The following is a 27850-nucleotide window of genomic DNA, read 5'->3' as shown; positions in this document are numbered from 1 at the left end:
CCTCCAGGCAGAGGACCTAGCAAAAAGTCATTGTCATTGAACTGTCCTCGGTTCAGGTGATGCTGGCTGCTGGCACCGTAATATGAGCAAACACAATAACAGTTCAGGCTGATACTGTTAAATATATTATGGATATTTTATATTTCTTACCACAGTTTTTACAGTTTCACAAATACCAAACCCCGGGTGTACACGGCCGCTTCGCAACACAGAGTGACTACACAGCTTCGAAAAGAGCAGGCATTCCAAATGCGCGATTCGGAGGCGTGGACACGCAGCGCAGGAGCTCTCGCCCTCCCGGCCCGGGTGCCGCGCGGCACCAGCGAGGTAACACCGTGCAGCACGGACGCAGCGAATGGTTGCTTTGCCTCCGGACGATGTGTGGCAGCCTTCTGTCCCGTCGCCTGCTCGGTCTTTGCCTCCTCCCCCAAGTTACACAAGCATACAATAAATACATTTCTGATTTTAAAGGACACTTAGACAAGCCATGAGGATTAACGTGAGTACAGTACATTTAAGTTCAAGTGCAAAAAAAGTAACTAGTGGCTAGCCCGATGTTTCTTTGTGCTGTCCACGGTGTTGGTCGCAGGTAGCACCAGACCGCGGGCACAGCTGCGGGACCCCCACCTCCGGACCCCTGCGCAGCCGCACGCGCCCGACGCCGGGGAGGGCTGAGCAGTACTCGGTCCCGCAGGAGCCGAGTGCTCAGCACCTCCCGGGTTCACAGGCCGTCAACAGAAGCAAACCACTACCCTGCGACCCCCCAACTCCTCCTCGAGCCCCAGGATTCCCCTCCAGCAGCAATCCTCACCACGCGCCAGCCCGTGAGCTGGCTGCAGCTCCTATCCAAAAGCGTAACAAAACGTAACCCAAAGTCTTCCAGTGTCTTGACATCGGGCAAAGTAATTTCCTAAGCCTGCTGCGATTTAGCTGCGCTTGCTTCCTCCTGCGAATCTCTCGCTCTACTTCATTTCTGCGCCAACAACTTTGCCCCGTAATCCTAATCGTTCAGATTTTTAGGCGATCCCTCCCTACCCCCCACCTTCCCCAGGCACTTAAAGCTTACTGTTCTCTTAATAAATAACCGCAGCAACTACACTGCATTAAATAAACCGTTACATAGATGACGAAATAAAAACCCCAAAGAGACAGCGTGTCCACCGAGACCCTTGCTCAATGCCAGGCTGTGCAACCCGGACCGAAGATTCCGGCCCCAGCACAACCTCGAACCTAACACCACCTGAACGCAGACGGCCTGCGCCCAGCCCGAGGGCTGCCAGCGCAGAGGTCAACGTCCACACAGGCCTCCCTCCTCCGGGCGTTTCGTTTCACTAAAAGGCCAGTTCAAAAAAATCTTCGCTTTGCAGAACTAAACCTCTACCGCCAACAAGGTCACGGTAGTTTCAAAAACATATTCTTTGAATATGTGTGTGTTTTACTTAATCCATCACCGCGATATGAAGATACGCTTGCTAAAGCTACACTGTTTCTGAGAAACCTTTACAGAGACAGTTTCATGCTGCTCCTACATTTATTTGATCTGATATTTTCTAATGGACTATGCAGGGAAACTCAGTTTCTCTCCTAAAAAATCTTTTATTTTCGTCTTGGGAACAAATTCAGAGCAGGAGATTACCCAACCAAGCCAGACACTCTGCGCCTCAACAAGCAAGGAGTGAACTCCCTTCTACAGCCTGAAAAAAAACCTCACAGTGCCTCACTCAGCAAAGCAGCCAAGAATTCTTCCTACCGCCAGATCCGGCCACCTCACTTCCCTCAAGAATTCCGAGCGTTTGGCTCCCCTGCTGACGTTGCTGTGTGTAGTCACATGAATGTTCTCTACGTAGTTAAAAGCTTGCACTGCATCACACGATGATCGTTAAGATGAAGGAAGTCCTACTTTTGAGCTCCTACTCCGGCGTTTCCCAGGTGAGAAGTGGAATTCCATGCACTGGATTTGGTGAGATGAGCGCATCTCAGGGCCTGGCAGCAGCAGGCTGAGCGCCGGGAGCCGACGCGATGCGGTCGCCGTCTGCTTGAGAATCTGATGTTGCTGTAGGTGTTGGTGCTGAACAATTTCTGGACTGCCCAGAATCTGTCGGATTTGGGGGTTGTCTTGCTGGGCTGGCTGATGAAGCACCGCCATTCTCACTGATTTTCTGAAGAGAGGGGAAAGGATCGCATGCAAAAAGTGAGTATAAACACTCGTGACGCTATCTGTCCCCCGTGGCAAACCCCAGATGCATTCAGGCACTTCTGGAAATTCACAAAGCGCTTACTTCGAATGCCCGCAACGTAACACATCAAACTTAAAGCAGCAAAGCAAAAGGAATACGTTTCAATCCAGATGACACTCATAGCAAGCAGACAGCAGCTTACCTTCCGTCTCTTTTCCTAACTGCGCTTTCCCAAGAAGCATGCAAAAAACAAACTTGTTGTGTTTCAAGGGGAAAAAGAACACCGTTAACTGGACTTCAAAGCGTTCAGACAAGATCGTTATTTTGACCAGACAACTCTGTAAAAACTTTTCTTTCATGCTCCTTAAACGCAGCTTTCCTCAGCAGTTCCCTCCCTCCCTCCCTCCCCACGGCACGCTCCGCCTTTCCGAACGGCAGAGCTTCTGCAGCGCTGAGGGACTGCTCACCCGCCCTGCTGCCCAGACGGGCCCGAGTCGGGAGCGTAACAGCACGCTTCGACTCCAGCTACGTGCCCCAGGGCTGAAACAGCAAAGCTCCGCTCTAACACAACGTTTCGCATCAGAAAACGACACGCTGTCTGCGATGATCCGCTTCGCGCTGAAGAACAGGGAATAGGGCGAGCACGGCCCTTTGCCTGAAGGGCTATAAGCAAGCAGGAGCAAAATCAAGCCAAAATCTTCATGAAATCAGGAGGAATAGTTTTTGTCACCAATTCCATCTTCTGTGTGCTGACCCTCCTTCCAAATGATCTGTTTTAATTTTCAGGAGGCTATTTGACGCGTTTCATAAGAGCGCTGGGCAGCCTTTTTCTGATTTCGGTATTGAAGTATCACCGGCCTAAAATCAACGACCGAGCACAAAACGCAAAATGTTTTGCAGAGGGTTTGTCCTTTCGGGGCACTGAATCAGCGAGAACAGATTTTGGGAGAGCCTACAGACGATGAACAAAATAACGCAATGGGGCGCGCTGGATTTTAGCGCGTCGACAAGAGCTACTTTCGAATCGGCCCCGTAGTTTTACAGGAAGGGAGGAATAACACCGAGCTCCCGCGCCACGGGGACGCCGACGGGCACCAACGCCTTTCTGGCCTCTCCGCGGTTCGCAGCGCAGCAGCTGGGTCGTGCCCAGCAGCATCAGACAAGCCCCTCTCAGACACCACACAACCGCAAAACACGTTCACCGCGTGAGCTCTGCGCGCCGGCTTTTCTCCCGTTTCTCTTTGTCAAAGGGGGCAGCTTCTACTAACCGCGACCCTGAGGACATTTCCCGATGGGAAACGGGGTGGATTGTCTGGACAAATTACTTCGGTGTCAGAGACCCAGTGGCGTCTTCAGCGTCACTACAAAAAACACATTCTTTGGGGGAAGTTCAAACACAACCAGACAAAAAAACCCAACCAGCCCAAAGCAGGCATGGCTGTAAATATATTCTCAGGAATAAAGACAAATATGAAAGGCGGGAGGTCGCTGACCAGGTGGAATTCCTACACGCTCTGCTGTCTCACACTCGTGTCCCACATTACCCGTTTTTAAAGAGAGCAGCTGTGGAAAAAGCCTTTCTGTGTTTACGCCTGCCGGGTGCAGAAGCAGGAAGCTTGTGCCGAAGGCATGTCCAGAGCTTCGGGGCATAGTTCAAGCCCCAAGCCTACCCAAACACGGATGAAGCTACAGGTATTGAAAGGGATTTTGGGGCGAGACTGGGCAGAATGGAAATGGCGTGAAGTAAGCACCAGCAATCCGCCATTTCACGTCACGGAATGGCTCTTACCTGGTACAACTCTAGATAAAAAAGAAATTAAAGGCTCTACACGCCATCGGTAGTTGACTGGAACACCCATTTCTGCAACAACGTAGACGTTTGACAGCATGACCAAGGAAGTAATAAAATAATTTTACACTCTTGTGCATCTTCATGTTAAATTACCACTTTCTAGATTTTGCAAAATGCGTAACCCGCAGATTCCAACTAATATGCAAACAAATGTAAACTTCAAGGGAATTCAAGTGTATCCAAGCCTGTAAAACAGAGTCTCTTTCTCTGCGCCTCCCTCTCCTCTCGTCTTCAGGAAGACAATACTTGCAGAAATAGTTATTCTTGCTATACTACACATAGAAAACAACTCTAATTTCATGCAGTATTTCGACCACCATTTCACAACTCCAAACTTATCCCAAGCTGACAGAGAACACCTGCCAGGTACCAACAGATTCACACAGCTATAAAGGTTTCTAAGCGCCCAACAAATACGCGAGAACTTCCTGTGCATTAGAAGGTTACCTGCAAAGGCTGATTCTCGGCAGCTGGACTGGTTTTGGACAGTCTAACCATCTCTTTTATCTGGTAGACAGCATAAGCGAAGGTGACCCAAGGCGACGAGCTGATGCCCCAGGCAGGCTTGTTCACGTCCTCTTGCTCTTCTTGGTGTTTCGTTTTCTTTAGAGGGAGTCTGGGCTCAGTCCGAGGCATGATGTCTTCCGACTGCTGCTGCACAAGGTCAATGGTTGCTATGGGAACAGGACTGGAAGGCACTGGGATCCTTTCTGCCAGCATTGTCTTTTCTGCAGTTTAAAACAAAACACTCATTGGCAAAAGCCAACAAGCTGAAACGAACGCGAAGCAGGCAACGAACACAAAGCGTTTCTTGCTTTCGTAACATGGCTGCCACGGGAGTGAAAGCGGAACGCTGGCACAGGCAGCCAGGAGCGGGACAGCCACAGTCCAGCTCGGGAGAAGCGACATGGATGCTGTGCCAGCACAGCGAGGTGTGTTAGAGGGCTGCAGGAACACGAGGGGCTGAGGGGTACGTAGCGGTCCGCTTGTTCCCAGCTAGCTATTAGAAACGCGTATGTTCAGCTTACGTGGAAATTTAAAAGAAGTCACTTTCATATTATATGCAAATTGAAAATAAGTCTTTTAGACCTGTAACAAGCTTCTTTCTCTGCGTAAAGCCTGCTTCTTACAACCCACTCGTCCTCACATCTAAACACTGGCTTCAAACAGCAACCATTCGGTGAAGTCCCGTGGCCTACATCACCAGAGCAGCCGTTTCTGATCTTAACATCTCTAAACCTACACACTTGACTTAAAGAAGTTGCTTGACATCTTCACCAATTTTCTTTTTATTTAAGAAACCATCCCTCCACAGTTACTCTGGAGTTACGTAGTCAGTGAGAAAAGGACAAGGTTAGAGTGACATGCTGGAGGAGATAAAATACTGTCACAGAGTTTCAGGTAATGGAAGAAATCCTCCCAACAAACCTCTACCTCTAAGGTCTTCCAATAATGTGGAACAGTTTTCACAACTGTCTTGAAATCTCAGCCATAAAATGATGGTCATGACCCAACACAATGTGCCTTACAATCTTCAAGAGCCAGAGTATTCAGATACGAAAAGTAATTAAAGAGATTGTTAGAAACTGTTGGGTATTTTAAGTCATGGCTGTGTGTTCTCTACAAGCCTGTAAATAACACATTCCAGAAATTTTGAGAAAATACTTTTTCTGAGTAGAAATATTTTACCGATTTAAAAACATATCTTTTTTTTCAAAATTATAACCTCATATTTTGTTTACAGACTCTTAGATAGCATTGGATATTTTAAGCAATGGTTGGATGTTCTCTGGTAGTGAAGAAATTAAGAGACTAATCCTGCACACGCTTGACCACATGCTTAGATTTACTCATCCAACTGCTCTTGTGGAAAGCAACCCAATTACTGCCATGCTTAAACTTAAGAGACACACTTCTAAGATAGGTAGTGTGCATGAAGCGAAAACCAAAGACTAAAACAAACTAAATAGAGTGGGTTCACATGTAATTAACCAAAAGTTGACAGGAAACTGAAGCAGCAAATATTCCTTTTCACCTTTCCACTATCATTTGAATAGAGGTGAAGAAAATCCTAGCAAAATCAATATTTGAACACTTCAGTACAGGCAACTTGATAACCAGCCAAGGACAATTTGTTTAATATTTCAGCTAAAGAAAACTAACTTTCATTTCCTTCCCAAAGCTCATACGTGAAAGCAACACTTGGGTAAAAAGCAGCTCAAAAGTTAAGGACTTTTCAGAATTTGCCACGGTTTTATTGTCTTTGTAAGAATTAGACCTATGCTAAATACTTAACTTTGCACTAAGTATTTCCTTTCTGGCTAGCCTTTGTATCAATTAAAGTGGAGACGGAGAAGTTCCAGTTCCACCCGAGGGGAGATTTCTCAGGTGCCAGAACAGAACGGAGGCAGCTATAGAATTGTGTGCCCTCTGAAGCCCTCCCTACAATTTCTGGGAGAGGTGGCTGGGACTGGTGGAATAGAAGAGCACGCCGTGGTCAAGGTGACCTCAGAGAACTGAGGCAACTGAAATGACCCATTATAGCTGTTAGGACTAGCCTAAGGGATTCCCAGCACTGAGAGGACGTACAGGTAGTAAAATACATTGTGCTTTGCTCCTACGGACATCCAAGAACTCAGCGCTTCCCTTCTTGCAGCAGGAGCACATCGCCTCAATTTCTATCGCTGCTCAGGAAAAAACTTCTCATTTGAAAACAAACTATTTTGTCAAAATCTGAGCGAAGACACCAAACACACAAAACTAAAGCTGCGGGGAGCAGCTTCAGAAATGCCTTTTTCCACTAGCTCTAATCGTGTAGGGTCTCAGTAACATGAATACTTACCTTCTTCTTCATCAAGAACCAACAGCCACTGGATCAGCGCAAACAGAAGAAGAATCACTAAGCAAGCCATCCCTATTCCTCTGAATGTGGCAGCAGGACCTGGAAAGAGATTTTTTTTTTTTTTTTCAAATTGAGAACCTACTTACTTAATAAAGTAATAGAAGACGAGTCAGCACTATGCACTCCTTGGGTGTGTATTGTCCCATGCAGACTCTTGTTAGCTTGTTTCATTACATTTTCCTCCCCCAACACTTCTTCTACAGGCTTTGCAAAGGATTTTTAACCAAGTCATTAGATTCTCACTTGTTCATCGAGAGGCTGCATAGTATCAACCTATTCTCTCACGAAGGACTCATTCATCCTACTTAAAGATCAGGTTGGAGATTTGCTCACACAATACTCAAAATACCTACGCATAGCATATTTAATCAATCTGTAATGCTGGCAGGACAAAGCCATAAGCAACCTGGTCCGAATTCAGTGCTGACTGTGCTTTGATCAGGGGCCTGGACTGGAAATCTCCTGAGGTCCCTCCCAGCCTGAGCAGTTCTACGATTCCAGGGTTTACACAAAGACGCTCTTTAAAACATAACAATACCTTAAACATAAATAAGTTTAAAGCTGGTAGTTCAGCAAAGCCAGAACTTCAATAAATGCAATAAAATTCTTTAGTACCACTTTTGCTTACCGAAGTAATTGACCAGAACCCCTCCGACCATGGCCCCGCATCCTCTGCCCAGACCCAGGTGGAGCCCTTGCAGGATTCCCTGGGCTGACGTCCTCAGCTCCGGAGGCACTGCCGCGCTCAGGTACGAAATGCAGGCTGCCCATATAGCCGCGTGCGTCACACCTAGAGAGACGAAACGTTGCGAGGGGCACGGGGTCCCGAGCGTCCTGGCACAGCACCAGAGCAACTGCGCTCAGCAGCTGGCGCGCGCCGGGGGGAAGCCAACAAAACCCCTTCACCGACAAACGCCTGTGAAGCACAAATCGGCTTTCGGTGATGCGACGCTGGCAGTTGGAGCACTGGTGCCTCTCCGCAGTCTCCTCACCGCCACGGCGAAGGCAGTGCAAAGGTCATACAATCCAAACAGTATCAGAGATACCCGTGTCATTTCGGAGGTGAGAATTAATCCCCCCCTGCCCTCCTCGCTCCCCCCCAAAACCAACCGCCTCGAAGCAAACTCCTCAACACCAAGACGCGCTGCATTGAGCACTGAACGGCCTGGATGGCAAAAGCACTCAAGCTCCTTAGGGTATGCCAAAGATAAATAAGTCTGAACTATTTTTCTGCTCTCAGACTGAGTGGGAATATTGGTTTTTTTTGCTTATTGGAGCAGTAGTAAAAATAGTCATCACACCTCACCAACGCCCAAGCTCTACTGCCTTGGTTTTAAGAAAATATTGGCACAACTGATGATTCAGTCAAGGTGTTTCGGTCCTCTGCACTTGACTTCTTAATGAGCAGCTGGACACTCAATAATTACTTAGGCGTTTAGGCTGACGACTCATAAGAGCAAGAAAAAACATGATTTTGTAACATACTTACAGAGTAACACGGATTTTGCTTACTTGTAGAATGACAAATAGCAAAATAGCACCGCATGGAACTGATACAGTTCAGGTACAGACATGTTAGATGCCCACAAGGCTGCACAGTTCGTTTTCATTCCAAGTCTAAACAAAAATTTCTCCAGCTTTGGGTTTGTAAAGGCCACCTTTACACATTGCAGAGCTGCTTTTGGTAACAGTACATCATCTTGTTGAATAATAAAAGGCTCACGTTAGGACGAATGTGTTTTACTTTACCATTTACAGTTTACAGCTTTAAAACTCACAGGTTTTCCATCCAAAAAGCTCAGTTTTAAAACTCACTGAATATCTACTTATATTTAACGCAGACCCACATAGGCATTGAAAATAGCCAGCAAGAACTATCCCGCCTACAAAGCAAAGCTAATTAACATAGATAATGTGGGTTTGTTTTAGAAAGGATATCAGTTAATGCAAAACATTCCGTTTTATCACCTGTTAAGGAGTAAGCCAAGTATTAAAGCCAGGCAAATCAAAAGCACATCAGGAATTATTTGAACCGTGAAGAACAATACCACTGTATAGGTCTGAAAACAAAAGGCCCGACTTAGCCAACAGGTTCTTGGGTGCTTTCCCCTTGCCTAGACAATCCAGACAGAACATCGTGTTCCCCATTCCTCCAAAAACAAATCCCTACCTTTAAACCAGCTTATTTCACTCACCTTTAAAGGCACGGGCTTTTTTTTTTTACCCCCCTTTTTTTTTTTTTTTTAATACATGTACTTCACTAATGTGATTTTTATTATAATTATTTATACAACAGTGACTATTTGGGAGAGTTTTTACAACAGCTTCTACAAGAAGTCTGGCCTGGATTACTGCTAATCACAATTCTTTCTTCAAAAGAAGTTGTTCACGGTATAAGTATAGTGACATTATTTGCCAAAACCAGTAAGCACCGTTTCACCATCTGCACTGTGGTTCCAACAAGTTTAACAGCCCTAGTGTTATGCTCAAAATAATAACGTTTAGCAGACATAGTATCATTTACCTTATAGCCTAGGTTTAGGATATCAACCAGAAGCTGAAGATTTGGGGAGCCAAATTTATTTCAAGAGAGATATATGCTAAGCATTGCCAGTTGAAGACCCAAGCTTTTTGCTCTCTAGACACAGCTGCGTTGCTGGAGCATCAGCAGGAGTCACTTCTTAGCACAGCACTTGCTTAGGAGTTTGCTGGATTAACTGCCAAGTGAAAATAGCTAATTTTCAGGTTATGAATATCGCCTTGCGCTTTAGAAAATTCCTGTTCTGCAAACTGGTGAGCTAGCATAGCCGTTACCAGAGACTTCAGACCACTGCTTTGGAACAATAAATTGCAGCTAACTAGCATGTCAAAACTTCATCTGTTAAGTGCAAAATGAAGACGATTGCTCGCGCGTTCGCAGGCTGATGACCTATACACACACTACAGGCACTTGCCTATGAGGACGTCTTGAAATTTTCCGTTATTAAAGAGTCAGCCTAAGCTCCTATTTTCACACATTGCATGTGCAAGTCATTACAGCAGACAGATTCAAAGCTCTGAATTAAGAAACGAGTTTGAATCTCCTCATTTGCTCCTTTGAGAGTGCAATGCACTCAAAAGAGCCCCCCCCATCCCGGTTACGCTGACAGCGACCGAAAGACAGCCCGGTTCTTGTTACAATCAATAGCTGCAGTCTGCAGAGTCATCTCCCAGGAATCTCTCCATGCCCTTCAGCACAGCACATGGGGATAATCCTTCCTGTATTGCAGAAACATATTAAAAAGAAAAAGGAATTCTTTACACAAGTCAGCTGGAAGTGCTGTTGACCTTAAAACCCCCTCCGGCTGATGGAACCGGAGCTTACAGAGGATTTGACAGCTTCCTGGAAGAAGAGTTGGGTACAATTACAACAAGGACTTCACCAAGGGATTTACAAGACCTATCAACTTGATGCCGTCACGTGTCCCACATGGTACCCACACGCTCTGCACAATCCACCCTTCTGTTGTTTTCAAATACTTCTAAATTTCAATATGCAAAGCAGATACAACTCTTGCCTCCCTCTGCCAGCAAACTCACTTCAGAAAAATCAGAGCTTCCACCTCACCAAACTGCATTAAGGTGTCATCTCATATTCCCACCGACAGACTCAGCCAGGGTGTAGGACAGGGAGCCCAGAGAAACAGGACTGTGTAACTGCCGCAGAAGAAATCATGAGTCAAAAAGAGATTAAAGCCAGCGAGAGCGAGGAGGGCAAAAGAATAACGGGGGGCATAAAAATGTCAACAGTACTTCTAAGAAGATAAACTTGATCTTCCATTCAGCAAAACTGACCGAGATCACTGGAACTTAGCCAAGGCAGCGGCAGGAACTGGACACACATTCACCATACCTACGGGCCTCAGGGACACTACTAAAGCACGTTAGACGCAGGCTAAACGCTGCCCGCAGAACACGAAGAGGCTTTCGGGGCGGGGGGTGGTCGTGTCTGTGTGCATGTTTGCTTTGTTTTTCACTTTCTCATCTGCTGACTATAAATAACAGCAAACAGCAAGATTAACCCAAGCGTACATGACTCAGCAGTGGCTCGATATAGATAAAGTCGGGCAGATGAATTTATAAGAAAGTATTATTTTGAAGGTCCTTCGTTTCTTTAAATCTCGATGACTCAAGATGACACCGCACCAAAAAACCCACCCAAACGGCTCCCTCGCAGCCCTGCTGTAAAAGCAAACCTACGTATTAAGCAATTCATACTGAAATTTCAGCAGGATAAAAACAAGATTCAAAGCAAAAGAAACTTCTTTCTCAGCCCTGACTGTAGAATGCCTCTGGGCACACACGGCTGCACGGTTGAGACTCGAGGTCTTTTTCCTGCATTTTGAGTTGGGGAGTCTTTAAAGCAGGATTACCTAGAAGGTAATATCCAAAGCTCTGTATTCTCTGTTTGTTCCCCCCAGATGTTTAAGCAGGCAAGTATAACACGCATGCATTCTTCAGGTTCTTTCTGACATTTTCCTATTTTAGCACTTGGTATGAATGATGAAATATCAATTCCAATAGTTGTGGTTTGTGGGTTTTTTCTAATAAAAAAATTCAGAAGCTTGCTGTTGTGGCAGTTTCAATACAATAAACTGGTTTTGTTAGTAGAGAGGGAGGCAGCCAGGACAGAAACAGATTTCTTTCTACGTATATGTGGAGATCTACACAATGATCCTCTCCAATGGCATTTTATAACTGAAGTTAAAATCTACCTTACAAAGATTTCCGTAAATATAGTAGAAAAAGCTAATGCGAATTCAAGCTATGCTGCACACAGAAGAATAAAACTTCCAAGTATGACCCGTGGAAATTTTTGTAAGTAGTATTGTATAAAGCCAAAACACCGGCTTTAACAGAGATGGTACAATTACTTTTAAAGGCAAGGAAAACATTTTCTGCATTTAAAATAACCATTCTCTTGCAAGTTTACAAACCCAAATACTTCAATATTCATCAAATACTGAAGAAGCAGACAGTAAAATAGTCTAGATTTTTCCTGGTTTTGAGAAGTGGTACCCACTACAAAACCAAAAAAATAAAGTAAGTTAGAACAATTTATACTTTAACATTGCAATGAAGGTCTTACAGACTTCTTTGACACCACCACTTGAATATAGGACTCAAATTACTCTTCACAGACCACGCCTCTCTCCTTCTAATTAAATTAAAGGGCAAGTATCTTAAAGAAGCTCTACTAGCATAGACAAAGCTATTGAAAGAAATTCCTCTCTAGCTATAAAAAAAAAAAATCTGTAGTCTGAAGTTATTGATCGAATGATACCACCGAAAAACTACAAAATAATTTAACAGAGACAGAATGACCCCGACTATGTTCCTTTTTTTGTTTATGGCATCCTTTCAAGAACCACGACCTTTTGCATTTCATGCGGCTCACATCTGCCACCAGACAGGACTTGCAGTAGGGGAGCACCCAGCTTCTGCCTCTTTGTTTAGTTACAGGGCGTGTTGGTCTCGCAGAGTTCTGCTTGAATAAACACAGAACTGTGCACAATCAAAAGCAAACCCACCCTTTCTGACGTCAAATATTTCCCAAGATAAACAGTTATGGTTTATGAACCTGGGTATTCTGGGATATTCGTGGTCAAAGGAATAAAGAAATACCAGGTTTTTACTTCATCGCAGTCTGCCTGAAAAGAAGATAAATGTAAGCGCCCGATCTTACACGGGAAGGGCAGGACTGCACGGTCTTACCTTGCAGTACTTCCATCGGAAGAACAGTCCAGGCGTTTTCCAGATACGAGATGTAAATGTATCGAGCTGTGTTACAGGCAAGACCAATATAAAGCACTCTGCAGGAAGCAAGGAAAAGAAACGTCAGGGCAGTTGGCACTTTCCTTTCTTGGTAAGTTACGCTGCACCTCACTGTACCTCACTGCTTCAGCAATCACGCGTACAAACAGCGCGCCAGCCTGAAGTAGTTCCTCAACACAAACCACACTCCAAGTCCTGCACCCAAACACCAGCTCTCCTCCTGCCCGCTCCAAACACTCACTCAAACCAAGGCTGAAGATAAGACTCTCTTCAAAATCCTAATGGGAAAAAACAAAATCCACAGGGACAGCAGATCCACTGAGCTTCTAACCAAGCTCTGTGGTTCCATGCCACACTCTACACAGGGTTGTATTTCTGAGCGACCATTTCCCAGCACGATCAACATCCCTTCCAAACAATCTTCTCTTCGTTCAGAGATTCATGCTTCCCTTTTAATGTAAGCCTGGTGCAGGTTTGTATTAGATGAATTAATTTTACCTCAATTAATGTAAGTTTATAGTCCCAATATCTGCAAACTGCTCAGAACTACTCTAAAAACACATCCCACAGAAGCAATATGGTTTATAACAACATGCCTCAGGATAAAACTTAACCATCCTGCTGAAAAGCAGCAGATGCTGCATCTCAGAACGCAGAGAAAAAAGCTCTCACAACAGTTTTTAAACAACGAAGCACAAGGACTATTTGTGCAGTGCAATTCCCATCGCACATTCAACCCGATGACTTTTCCCCTCCAGTTTTCAGATTTAGTTTGTAGCTTACTTCTGGGGTGCTTACTCATCCAGCTAGCTTTCTCTTCTTTTTAGATGGCTCTTAGGAAACAAAGACTTAATTCAAAACACATTTTTAGCTTGAGAAAAGACGCTACTGCAACCTTTAGAGACTTTTTCAGGGACAAGGATAATTTATCATCCAAAGATGGCTTCTTGGTTGACCCCTGGCTTGGCACAAGTGAAATAAATGCAATTGATAATTAAGGTGCAAGCACAGGCACTGTGAAAGGGCTCGTTATTCTTTGTGCTGGTTTTTAGTTTGTTATTCTACAGAAGCAGACCAAGATTTAATTAAATGGTACATAGCCACTTAATCTAAAGTGAGAGGCAATCATAAAAATGCAGCATCTCGTTAACATCTGAGGTCTCCAAACATACATGCTGACAGCTAAAACCCCAGAACCATCGTTTCATGATGTCAGCGATATCAAAAAACATTCAAAATTATACAGACAGACCTATGCACCTCATGACAACATGGATTTACAGAAGACAATATATTTTACTTTCAACAAGCTGGGTAAGCTTGCGGGAAGTTTCCCCCCCCAGACACACATCAGACCAAGCTGTGTTGTATCTACACGTAAGGTCCATGAACAGCTGGTTTGAACTGCCTTTGGGCAACGCAAGCCCAAGCATTCATTCAAGAAAACATGGGAAGCCATGAAAAAGTTTTGTATTATACAATCAAGAGAACAAACTTGTTCTTGGCTCCACGCATCATAAATTTCATCTTCCCCTTTAATTAATGCCTTCTGTTCCAAACAAATAATTTAGTGCCTTTCATAGCCACGACTTAATGTAACTCATGTACAATCGTGTTTCTGAAGTGTATTAGGACACATCTGCCGCAAAAAGTAAGCGAATGTACAAGCTCTGCAGGCTCCCTTCTTCATTCCCCTACTAGTCAGGCCTAGGGTGATGCCCACCCTCGGGAATACAAAGCCATCACCTCACCACATTCTTGTTTTTCCTCATCAGCAGTACAGATGCACCCAGCTCTCTGTTTAGGACCAGTTCTTGCCAGCTTAGTTTCACTTTTATCTGGCAAAAACTTCACCTGTGGACCAAGAACCTTCTTCCCACAGCGGCTGTTCCCCATCACAGCCAGACCAGGGATGTGAAGAGGTCTCCTCCTGCTTCACAGTGTTTCTATCATCACTAACACACTCGGCTACCCATGCTTTTCCACCGTGTCACACTTCTGGAAAGATCTGGATTCAGAGTTTAAAAGCAGCAATTAGTCAGGTTCTGCCTTTTAGTTTGTTAGAACATATACAGAGTTTTAGGTAAACTACAGTTTATCAAGATTTCTATAATTCTGCTTCTGGAGAGGTACATCACACGAGAACGTATGTGTATTTAGAGAGTCTTTTAAAAAATACATTTATAATAATCACTTGGGCTCTTTATCAGAACTAAATGGATCATGTAAACAGCCGTTCCTTATGAACCCTATATGCAGTACTCACAGAGACACCACCCTCAATTTACAGGTTAAACATTTAAAGCACTGAATCCATATTTATGTTAAGGAGACTAAGCTGTTTACAGCCGTGACTACTAGTCTCTTCTTCCTATAAAAACTCACATGCTGGAATTGTGGTCAAACACATTCAAGCTTAACACTAAGTAGGAGGTTATTTTCAGAGCTTAACATCATCCTCCTAAACCCAGTGGCAGTTACGAGTGCTTTCACACAGGATACTGTTTAACAATGCTGTCTAAATATTTGACAGCCGGTTCTGTATGCTTTTCCATCGCAATATCCTCCCAAAGAACTCATGGTCCTCACCACACTTTCTGATGACTTAATTCTTTTTAACTCTTTCAACTTTTAAATGAAAACCTACTCTGTCATTGCTCAGAAGGTGGCTGGAGGAGGCAAGGCAAAAAAACCCCTCCTCGCATCTACACGACCCCAGAAGGTACAATCTCAGAAACACCAGCAGCATGTACAACATAGGGCGCACCTGCAGCGTGCATGTGTGTGAACAGTAAAGCTAACAAAGTCAGAAATCCGGCATTTTGATCAGCGTGTATTTAGTATGGTCATGCTTAAAACGCTGGACAATAATTCAAGCATTAGTTAAAAAAAGCCTGTGAAAACAGAATAGGCTTCAAAATGTTGTGAGACTCTCATACGCCCACACACACAACGGTAGAAAGCTTTACAAGGCTAGAAGAGGAGAACTGAGCTTCTAGCCAACCAGGGTGTAGAGCCTGTTTTCTTGTAGTTCTACAAAGGAGAGTCCATAGCATTTTCTCCTGCTACTGTGACAGCGCATGCAATTCAGGTACTCGTGCCTCTCTTCAAAGAACTCGAACAGGAAGGAAAGGTTGAATTATAACGTTCAAATAAATACTGCAGAAAGACTGTCTACATCTAGGAGTCTAACAGCCCCGCAGAAAGAGTGCAAAGACCCTTCTTAATTTAAAGAAAACCAAAAACATTAGTGACAGAAGTCAACGGAAGGTGAGCCGACCTCAGCACTGAAGTGGTCTTACCAAGAAGAGATGTCAAGTCCCCTTCCCTCTAACTGTGCAATACCCTGTGAAATACTCACAGCTAGCTGTGGATGAAGGGGTACTTCCATCTTATTTCATGCAGGACCTTACACCACAATTACCATAAACATTTAACTGCTTTTATGCCAAAATGGTAAACAAGGAAAACTGAGCTATTAAAAAAAATATATATATACACATATAAAACTTCATCCCAAATGCTTCTGGCTAAGATGGTTTCAAGAAGGGTATATTGTTGGAGGCTATTGATTCTTATTAATGGGAGAATGAATATCTGTACTATTAGACAGCAGACATACAGAGTCTGGTATGGTGGGTGGCAATTGATTCTTATTAATGGGAGAATGAATATCTGCACTATTAGACAGCAGACATACAGAGAACCACCAAAGAATAGGAGCTATGACCTCCTATGCATTCCTCTCTCAAAAAAAAAAAAAAAGTTTGCCTCCTCTTGAGCAAACCATGCATGATACAAAGTTCAAAAAGTACAACAAGAAAGACAGCCAGAAGGAGACATCTCAGACTGTGATGACTAAATGCAAGTAAGCGTTAGATAACATTAAAATATGACTAATGTGTGTTTCCCAGGTGGAGGTACAAAGAACGTTGATTCATTGCAAACAGGAGCCAGTGTTTAAACAACTTAATCTCGCTCCAATCTTGGCTTCACAGGTTTAACAGTCCAAAGAAAAAAAGAAGATGAGTTAATCCTGTACATCATCTTTCTTTTCACTGGCCAATGCTCCTATCCTCTTCTATTTCACCTTCTTCACAAGCCTACCATTCTTTTGGTTTTCAGTCTTTCTCCAGCTGAAGTCAGAGCCTGAATTCTGCCCTATAACAACGTACATTGGAAGAGCATACCCAAGCTATCTTTAGCTGTCAAGACTGCGATCTGTTCTCACCACTCCTCCATCATCATCTCCTTCCTCCAGCCTTTGCATGCAGGGTGTCAGATTTTCTCATACTAATTATTGTCAGATTCAGAGATTAAAAGACTGACTCAAAGTAAAGAGATCCTCCTCAGTTTAAAGGAAGAAAAAACCCCATCTTTTAAGTAGTCTCTCAAATTACCATGCTAAACATCTCACACATTTTTAGCAGAGGTCAAACGAATCAAAAAACTCATCCCAATAAAAGCAAGACAAAAACCCAGGAGCAAAACCACAGAACAGCATGCACAAAAAGAACAGTGCAGACAGCTTAAAACACACGTCCATCTCAATGACTGTATGATCATCAACGGGGCATTTGGAAAAGACGTGATGCTAAGAGCACACAGAGCTGTGCTCACTGGCACAGAGTACCTGAGTAAATACATATATATTAAAAAAAAAACCTTTACAATGTAATTAACCTGGATTCCCCCTTATCTTTCCACCCCTGAGCTTTTTTAAAGAAGAGGGAAGGGATAAAAAAATTGCAGAAATTAAGCCAGCTGTGAATTTAGAGGCAAACGGTGCTCACTAACGTGCTGGAAGGAATCGGTTTCGCTCGCACAAGGCCAACACAACAGAAGCCCTGCACGGCCACCTCACCTCAGCAGCAACCGAAGGAAGAGAGCACGGAACTGAACCGGTAAGCGACACCGCCGGGCTGCGACCTCATTCTGCCAACACCCAGGGTCTGGTTACGAGGGCATGTGCACAGGAGGTGCTCCCCTCGCCTCTCCACCTCATCCTCCTCCCCTCGCAGCGTGCAAGTGATGCCTTCCCAGGCTGCCGGGGGGGCAAAGCGCTGCCTCGCAAGGAGAAGCGGCCGAAAGCTGGAGGCTTCCAGAACGCTGCTACTCACGGGAAAAAAATTGTAAAATTCGTGGTATTTATATGTCAAAACAGACAATCCTTGAGTGGGTGGCAATTTGTAAAGATTTCTAACAGAGCTTTGCATCAGTGAACCAGGGCGTCTTCTGGAACCGCCTGCAAAAGGTTACGGTGCCAGGCGTAACGCACGTACTAACATGCAACTCTAATGCAAAGGAAGCATTTCAGAGCATTTTCAACTCCTAAATTAATAACAAAAATCTCCATCACGCAAGCTACATAACTGAGCAGGACTAGGAATTTTAAAATGAAAGGATTAGCTTGAATTTCAAATGTTTTTTAACACTAGGCTAAGCCTGAAATTCAACATTTTTGGTATAGCTCTTTAATGATTACTGACATCTCACCTGATGTGACCCACCAGTTCAATCAATTTGTGGCTGAAGAAGTAGGCAGTCAGCTCGGACACGTGACTGAGCACGGAACAAACTCCGAAGAGGGTGGTGGTGCCGTTCAGGTCTTCCAAGTGCCAGTAAAGAAAGGTGAACACAAAGCCATATCCGAACCCCATGAACCAGGCCACGAAGAGCACCGAGCCGTACTGGATACTACACAGCAGCTTGATCAGGTCCCAAAAACTGAAAGACTGCGACTGGCTCGTACTGGTGGGAGTGTTATCGGAGGATTCGTTGGAGGTACTTCTGTCCACTTGTGAGATTTCTACCTCTTTTCTCTTATTTTCGTCTTGCTTGAAGTGCGCGTAATGAAATCGGAACTGGGTGGCCACCATTAATGCCATCGTCATCAGAACACCAAAAACAATGAAGACTATCCGGTAGTTCTTGTACTCGGGAGCTTTACATCCTTGACCCTCAATGCTGACTTCTGTATGGGTATAGTCAATGCCGATTCCCACGGAGAGCATGGCCAGCCCCCAGCCCAGAGACCCCCACATACGCTGCAGTCCGTACCGGTCCCGGTGTTTGCCGAGGTACTGCAGAGTTATGGTGTCCACAATGGTAACGGAGGAAGCGCTGAAAAATTCTCCTGTTATGACAACCAGCAGAATGAGCAGAAAGATGGCTTCCACTTCTTGTTGATCGTAAACGAGCACAGCTTGGTCCGAGGGGATCAGCTTTGTGTTGACGGCAGCTGGGGTGGGACTCAGAGTCGCGTTCCCTGGTGAGACTGGGCTGGAGGTGGTGTTTTTCAAGATCAAACGGGTACTGTTTTCCAAGAGAAACTCCACATCGCTGCTCCGCGTAGGTAACAGGAATGTCATTTCAGGATTAGCTGTCCCCGTTGCTTCCAAAGTGACCGGACTGGAAGTGAGCAGGTCTCTCTTCCCACGAACTTTCGGGGTGAGCGGAGAAGACATGGAGGTGTTTTGCAAAACTGTCGTTAAAGGGCTGCTTGCGTTGGTGGGACGTGCCGGTGGAAGGCCCTTTGGTACGCACCTTAAGGTGGCTGGTCTGACAAATCCAATCCCCAGGTTAAATAAAACCCAGCATAACAGCGAAAAGAGGAGGACGATCTTCCCTTTCTTGAAGCGATCTGCCACCACGCCCCAGAAGGGAGCACTGCAAAACTCAATGAAGTATCTGATGCCCACCAGAAGTCCACTCTGACTGGGTGACATACCCAGCTGCTTGTAATACACAGGCAGCAAGGGGTAGAGCGAGCCATATGCAGAATAGAAGAAAAAATAGAAGACCTTTGAGATCAGAAGATCGTTGTTTATTTTGATGCAGTGCTTTTCTAACCAATCCAGCTCTTCATCCGGGACAGTGGTCGTCTCTGTCGAAGGGGATTCATTATGGGGCGGCAAGTCTTGGTCCTTGGAAATGCCATTAAAAGGATCAGCGAGCACGTACTTTCTCTTCAGTTCTTCTTCATCGTCGGTTAAAATGGCAACCTTATCATCGGCTGCCATGGTTTACCACAAGCATCCAGGATCTGGTGCACTCTCAAGGAACCAGGCCTACCCTGCGAACAAATAAAACGTAACACGGTTAAGGTACCACACCGCAACAGACCTGCCATGCCAGACATCGAGGACAAAGCCAGCTGCTTCTTTATAAGTGACATTCCTGAGCGACAGACGCAGTATCAGCGTGGGGAAGGCCACTTGTCTAGACTAGCGGTACACGGTAGCATCAATAAAAATGTGTTTTATGACCAATTCTGTGAAGTTGTCCCAACAGCAGCTTTAATGTTGTGCAGTAAAATATCTCTCATGTTTAGGGCAGAGAATAATTTATGTATTCAGAGTTACTGTGGCAATTAAGTGCTAGCGTTTGCAAGTCTCTTCTTTCAAGTTGTCTTTTCTCCCCCAAGGCTAACTGCTTTATTTCCAGTATTCCCTACTATACCGAAGGACAGCCATGATTTCATAATTAAATAACGCAGCCACATATACATCCAGGTTTTTTAATTACAAAAACAAATTGTTATCCGAAGCCTCGTGATGGCCTTCAAAAGATTCGTCAGTCTCCTCTTGAAACATGATTTTCTAAGCACTCCACAACCACAGCAGAAATTGGTGGGAGGCTTGAGCTTCTAAGCTGAACGGTAAGAGGTGGGAACTAGGATGGGGCTTTAAGCTTAAAACAGGGGACACTCAAAATTAGGATGACAACCTCAAAGGCATCGAAGACCTGAGAGAAAAGAAACACGGGGACAGAAAGTAAGTACAGGCCTTACAATGATCTCTTCAAGTCAAATTCTGAAACTGAACAAACGTGGATTGGGAGATAACTGCACTGCAGCTGCCCACACTTAACCTCTGCAGAAGTAAAAGGCTGCAAAGCTGACAAGCGACACTTAAAACTAAATTCACCGCTACTTAAGACTGTGACTTGACCAACCAGTTTTCACAGTCAAAAACAACAAACCATTCTAATGAGCTAGGCTAGCTAACAAAAGCTTTCCTTTCAAGGAATAAAAAAATACCCCAAAACTTCTGCCAGCAGGCTACCAGCACTAAATCATTATATTAGGCAACTATATTTGCTATATTAATATCTGTAAATTTAACCTAGGAAGATAAGCTCATGTTCATTATGAGAAAGTTCAACATTTAATATATTTTGGTTTTGTCATCCTTCTGCTGGTTGGATTAGAGTTACTACCACACAGGAACCTTTTCAAGGACCAATATTTGAAAAGAGCGTTTTATTCCAGAAGAGCACTCAACTTCTGATCGGGAATATCTCCTCTAGGAATTTGAAGTATTTTTTGCAAGTCTGTGCTTTATTCCCACTAGAAGAGCTCCAGGGAAATCACCATCTTTCAAAACTCAACTGAAAGCACAGTATTGTCCCCTTAAAATTAGTCATGAATGGATATATCCAGTGCCTTCAAATTATTTAATTATCACTCAGAATTTAGATCAATACTGACAACGGATTTGCAAACTGATGCAAGGCTCTTAAACAGAAAAGAGACTCTAACATTCACAAGCAGGTTAAACTGACTGCTTCTTACTGATCCAACATATAAATACCAGGTGACAGCACAAGCCGGAGATACTTCTAAAAGCAAAAGTCCATTAAAATAATTTAAACCTTCCCCAGCTCACTGACAGAAAAGTCTAAAACTACCATCATTAAAATCCCAAACGCTCACGAGGTTTGTGTGACTTTTAAATGCCATTTCTATGGGATACTATCTACGAGAACCTCTGGTTTCCCTTGGGGAGAAAAGGTTGCATTAAAATATTTATGTATTCAAGGTCAGAAGGTGATCAAAACCATGAGAGCACATACAAACCGACTGCTTTTTTCTCTAGTTTCTGAAGAAGAGACAATCCATTTAAAAAAAAAAAAGAATTTCAAGTGTCAAAAGACGAGATGAGAAAAGATGAGAAAAAATCCCAATTAAGTTGTTAGAACAGTCAAATGTGAAAACACATTTTCTTGCTCTTACCTGCTACCACCAAAAGCCACAAGAACCAAAACACAGCAGCTGTCGAGTTAGCTCCTGCAATTTTCGGTTCAGCCAGCCACTTCCACCTGACAGCTGGAAGGACTGTGGGTTATTTGCTCATATATTTGTCCATTTCTGGCTTTTATATCCATAAAATAAGTCCTTCTAATGAGTAAATCAGATCAGCCATCATCTGTGCTTTTATTTCCTTTACGCCTTGCCGTGCTTTGACAACACAGACTCCAGAACCCGTGCAGGGCCTCGCTTATGTCAAGGGGACGTAACTGAGGTTTCAGTGGTGTTCATGTGCCCTACCACTCCCCGTACGTAACTTGTAAGCAACTTGCTTACTAGCTGTATCAGAGCTTTAGAGCACTAAATGCTTAAGGATAAACTCCCTCCCCTGTCCCCATTTTAACTACTCGGATATTCTTTGGAAGTATGAATTGAAATCATCTATCCTGATTTAAACAACGCAGCCATATTCCTTACCCCTATATATGAGCTCTGAACCATCTGATTTCGTACGACTTATCCTGAAGGCTTTTAGAGCAGTTAGTATTTGATCTTCATTCAGTTTCCCTTTTCTATTGGAATAGGACTTCAATTTTGTATGTTGTATGAATAGTGGGTATATTAAAAATTGTTAGACTGCTAATCTTTAAACGCTTCTGTTACTGCATCTTCTTCCCCCCTCCATAACTTTCATCTGGCCCAGCACCCATCTTCCTCTAACCCGCTGTGTGCAAGGATAAACCCAAAGGATACACTCCTGGTATTTTGGCTGGAACATCTCGGGTAAGGACACTATGAAAAGTGTATTTCATAGTAATTTCAGTAAATATTTCCCCACTCTGAGAGTATTTCATTGAATATTATTAATAACACGGAATATCCTCTTCAGAAATCTAACAGCATCGAGACTGGTAGGAGCCATATGGCATTCTTTAATGTTTTGATCACCAGTTTGTTTAGGAGTCAGGTTTTTGAAAGCGATCTTATTTAGCAATTTTTTAAATTCTAAAAATACATGACTGAAGATTCAGGAGAAAACCAGCAAAGTGGTATTGTTACTGAAAAAAATCTACAAAAACCTTAATAATCTACGGGGCTTTCCTTCTACTGACAAAAAAAACCCCCATGCCAGTCAGGGACCGAGTGTGCAGCAAATCAAACAGACGGAAAACCAACATCCTTTTAACCGAGAAGCAGCTAGCTATCCTCTGGTGATTTTAACCATGGCCTTCAAGTACTGTATCTTCACTTTGCAAAGCCTTTTTCTGACCCACAAGACAGCAGGAGGGCAGAAGACAGCACCACCGGCAAGCTTAGAACGAACAACAGAGACCAGGAGCGAGGAAGAAAGGTTCAGAGAGCAAACAGAACGAATTTCAGCGCGAATGTAAGTTCCAGCGTGAACACTAACTCTGCGAAGACCTTGAGCGAGCCCCGCACAGCAAGCGGATGTACATCATGAGAAAGCACCGCCGTCCTCCGCCAGACAAGCCTTCGTCCTCCCACAGGTTTATGTTCCCGAACCACCACAGACCTCGGAACAGGGAACCGTGTCATTGTTCCCTCATCATCGCATCACGCCCTGACTGGGAGGAGGCTTCGGTACCACCGGCGCTGCCCGCTTCCCCCAGCCGACGCCGCTCCCGCGCCGGCCCAGGGCCCGGCCGCCCCTCGCGCACGGCTGCACAGGAAGCTTGCGGCCGACCCGGCTTTCTCCGAGCGGGGATTCTTCTGCAAGATGCAGCCACTCGTGCTCTCAGCCTGGGTCTGCGCAAGCGCACACACTTATTTTCCAATACAAAGGACAGACTTCTTAACCACAAGACTACTCTTCCTTCAGGCTTTGCACAGATAGGATTTTTTTTACCTAAGTGCTAGACTCCGTTATTTTTTCTAAGTTTCCCGATACAGATTGCTGCCGCCTGGTTTGTACCTCTTCCGCCACCACGTCAAAACTCCCTTCCAAACCCATACATCTACGGCACGTCTTTCATCCAGCCATCTTCTGCAAACAGCTGCAGCAGCTTCCCCGCGGACTTGTACCTTTGAGCAACTATCTGAGGATCAGAGGAAAAACCACTTGTCCCAAGGAATCCCGTGATGACAATGCGGCGGTCACTTTAATGGCCGTAACGAGGGTCTGTGGCAGGTAGGTGGAAAGAGGCAAATATGGGTATTCTGCATTTAGTTAAGTATCTTCTTGGCATTCTCGTCTTTTCTATGTCTCAAATCAATCCCCATTTACTCTGGCTCACCAAATAATTAAGGGGATTTCAAGATCAGAAAGGATAAAAAGCTAATCTAGTCAAGACAACCTGACATTACAAGAAGTTCCCTATTACACAAAGGAAAATGATAATAAGGAAAATAATAATATACTAAAAACTCAGCTCTCCCCTTGGAGTCACGCCCAAAACCTCAAGGAAAACAAAACAAAAAAAACACCCCAAAACACCTGCATTGCACTGTATCTCAGGAAAAAAAAGAAAGCCAATCAACAGATCAGACCGGGGTAGCAAATCCCTAAACCTCTCAGGGAAAATATCACGGCACAAGGCATTAAAACTCCACTTGCAGACCAGCAGAAATTTAGACTTGGTGTGAAGAAGTACTGCTGTTTTTAAATAAAGTTTAATTCAATATAAATATTCCATGCACTAGGCTTTGAGAATTAAAGTGTAATTAAGACTCCGAAAGCAGAGCCTCAAAATCCAGGTTTGGATGTATACTGAATGTAAAAAAAAACCCCAAAAAACCCAAACAAAAAAACCCCACAGGACAGTTCACCAGCAGACAGTGCAAATGATCAGCTGTAGCTGAACCCGTTCAACGCCGAGCAAAATCACTGTAGAAGATTTATATTCACAATGCCTGAGAAAACATACTCTAGGAGTAGAGCCTCCAAACAGGAATCGTTAATTACGCTCTCGAGCAACACGCAGCTGTAAGAACGGAGCAGACTGGTTTGCTGTTTGCATCGTGTGGATAAACCAAAGCCAGCCAAGATGGCATCACATCTTACTCCACCCCCTTCAGACTTTCACGGACTAGCAAACTCACTTCATAGCAAACCCGTCAAATTCCACATGAAGTTTACATACAACTATTTTTAAATCAGCTAATAGAAAACACATTTCTTGAGTAAACATTTTTTTAAGTCACTAATTGTTATTGATTGAGAAGAGGTCTGTGCTAGAGAAGCAGGCTGCCAAACTACCCGCCTCCCCGAGAAAGCTCGCCTCGCCCATGGCCCGGCTGGCGGAACTGCCGCGAGGAGCGCGCCCATCACCACCACCTCCTCGGTTCCCCTCGCCCCGCCGATCTAAACCACAAAACCTTCGGATCGAAGGCTTTCCGCTGCGGGATCTGCGCAGAACCGAGCCCCGCATCCAGCGGGCCTACAAGGCATCGCTGTAACAAACGTGAAAAACAGACCATGTTTTCCACTTCCAAGGAAGTTTCAGCCCCAAGGAACGGCCTGGTGCCGTCGCCTGCGTCCGTGCCAAGGAGGAGGAGGAGAACGTTACGCAAACAACCGACAGGATGACAGAGGAACGCACAGACTTCCTCATCTCTTGCGTTCCCAAGCCTCTCCCGGGCAGGCCAACCTCCGGGCTGTCCCCTGCCACGCCGTGCAGAGCAACTCGGGGCAGGCTGACCCACCGGCCCCACATCGCCATCCCCTGCTCTCCCGAGGTAAGCAGGTGTCCCAAGAGGCCCCAGCAGGATTTATAAAATCAGGAATAAGTCACATTTAGTGAACTAACTCGGTGCTGGGAAACATACTTGTTTCAAGTCCGAAGAGAGATGTTAACATTTCAGCGTTAACCGCAATAATTAGGGTGTCCATGAAGCAAAAGCACCTTGTTCTAAAACACTTCACTCTCCAAATGGGTTTATTTTGTGTTGCTTGGTGTGCACTTACTTCATGTCTTGGTCTAGGTTTTCCTACTTCATTCAACACGCATATAAAACCCCACGTACTTGGACACTTGCAGTCAGTTACATCGCGAGACTACGGTACGTCTGAAACACGTCAAGATCAGGTTTATAACAGGTTTAATGCACTTTGTAACAGGTCTGAGGTTGCTAAGTTGATACAACAGTGCTAGTATTAATATTAAAGGCGACACGAACACTATCAGATCCTCATCTATCACAGAAAAACCACGAAACTCGCATCTTAGGACTTCTGCGCTCCAATCCTGTTTTCTCTTTACTATGTGCAAAGTAAGATGTTCTAGCAGACTCTGGGGTTTTATTTTTAGTCAGTATTAGACTCCAATTTTTTAACCACTTTTTAATTTACCAATGACACCTCTGCGCCGCCAAGGTTTACACTTCATTAACGACGGTAAATAACCGGCGTGCCTTCAACTGCGGCCCCGGCCGGCAGCCCTGCCACCGGCCCAGGCTCTCCCGCGCCGCGCTGTGAACTCCGGCCCACCGCGCTGCAGCCGAAGACGGATTTTAGGGCACGTTTAGGTCGTGCCCTGGCACTAGTTACATCCGCGGCCGCCCGCAGCTTCCTCACATCACCAGCTTTTGCTCTCGTGCTCTCGCTCCACCTGCTTGGATATATATAGATATTTTTTTTTTAAAAACCCGCTTTGGATTTTTGCTGGGTTTATGGCTGCGATCACAAACACCATCCTTCAAAAGAGGACTGGTTTGTTTTCCCCTGTTCCCCAGCGGGTCTTCAGAGAACACAAGCAATAAAATAAATGTTGCTATTATATCCAGGGAAACAAATAAAAAAAACCCACGCTGGAAAACCAGCATTTTACAACCTTTTTCCTTTATCAAATACAGAAGAGAAGACCCCAAATATCTCAGCAACGTAACACCGTCTCGGGGAGTTTCGGCTGTAACAGCTCGGTGTCGCATCCAGCCAGCCACTCGCTCCCCCCCAGCCTCCAGGCTTACCGCTCCCCAGCACCGCGTTCTCCATCAGCACAGCGCCCAAAGGAGCCGAGCCGCTGCCAGACGCGGGCCTCCCGCTCCGGCTAACCGCACACCCCCCGCACCCCTCCCTCCGCCCGCCTCCGAGCCCCGCTCGCCCGAAGCAAGGCCACGTTCAGGGTCCGGGGGCTCGGCAACCGGCCGGCAGCGGGGGGGAGCGGGGCCCGGCGGCGCGGCCCAGGCAGCGGGAACACCTCCGAGCGGGGAGCGGCCGCGGGGACCGGGCCCGGGCCCGGAGCGGCCTCAGCGACCCCCGGGGGGGTGGGGGACCCGCGGCCGGGCCCGCGCACGGCGCTGACTCACCTCGCCCGGGGGCGGCTCCGGGGGGGGGCAGCCGGCACCATCGCAGCCCCCTCCCTCCCGCCGCGGCGGCTCCGCGCACCCTCACCCCTCCCCGGGCCGGGCCGGGCCGCGCCGCCGCGCTGAGGGGAGGGAGCCGCCCCCCGCCTCCGCCTCCGCCCCCCGCCCCGGTGCCAGCCGGGCCGGGCCGGGCCGGGCCGGGCTCACCTGCGGCAGCGCTTCCTGCTCGGCGGGAAGGATCGAAACCGCGACCTGGGGCCGCCTCCCGCGGCCGCCGGTATCACCCCTTCGGCAGCGCCGTTTGCGGGCGTGCAAATGAAATCCCCTCAGTGCTGCAAAGAACGACGCGAGCTTCCCCTGCCCGGCCCCGCAGTAATGAGGAGCCGAGGCAGGGACGAGAACTGCCCGAGCGACGAAGGTCAGAGGTGCGAAGCCACAGGGGAACGATGAAGGCTGCGAAAAGCCGGGGTGCTCATCAGTCCCCGACCGCAGTCGCCTGCGGACGCGGCTCAGGCGATGGCGTCCTGCACGCGAGAGCTGGGCCGTGGTCCAGGCAGGGTCCATGAAGCCAGGGGACTCCACCGGCCACCCCTCGCGGACTGCAGACCACATTGCCGGGGGTGCCCCAGGGCAGATGCGTCACTACCGGCATCTTCCGTATTTGTGCTGCTTCTTAGGAAGCTCTTTCTGAGGGAGGAACCCCCTTTCCTCAAGGAAACAAATAAATAAATGGCGTTGTTTTGCCCAAGGGAAGAAGGTGAGAGAAAACGACAAGTTCATGTGACAGAGGCAGATGGAGAGGAACGAGGGAC

The 27850-nt window shown here is 45.8% G+C and overlaps 1 protein-coding gene across 5 annotated transcripts; it reads right to left on the bottom strand.

The window, feature by feature from the left end:
- Positions 1–117: 117 nt before the first annotated feature.
- Positions 118–27507, bottom strand: MFSD6 (major facilitator superfamily domain containing 6). Of its 5 annotated transcripts, none has more exons than XM_075430961.1 (8): positions 27042–27149; positions 18242–19820; positions 12686–12783; positions 7560–7721; positions 6872–6970; positions 4477–4757; positions 2380–2431; positions 2066–2159 (listed from the first exon to the last, which is right to left on the bottom strand). In XM_075430961.1, exons 2-8 carry the CDS (start codon positions 19765–19767, stop codon positions 2149–2151), a joined length of 2229 nt encoding a protein of 742 aa, XP_075287076.1. In that variant the 5' UTR covers positions 19768–19820; positions 27042–27149; the 3' UTR covers positions 2066–2148. The 5 variants fall into 5 exon arrangements, with proteins under 5 accessions (XP_075287075.1, XP_075287074.1, XP_075287076.1 ...); XM_075430962.1 differs by having other exon boundaries at positions 2380–2398; XM_075430963.1 differs by having other exon boundaries at positions 2120–2159; positions 2380–2403.
- Positions 27508–27850: the final 343 nt, after the last annotated feature.

The sequence above is a fragment of the Opisthocomus hoazin genome, chromosome 9 (assembly GCF_030867145.1).
Source record: "Opisthocomus hoazin isolate bOpiHoa1 chromosome 9, bOpiHoa1.hap1, whole genome shotgun sequence".
NCBI lineage: Eukaryota > Metazoa > Chordata > Aves > Opisthocomiformes > Opisthocomidae > Opisthocomus > Opisthocomus hoazin.
This window is presented reverse-complemented; position numbering and strand designations above follow the sequence as displayed.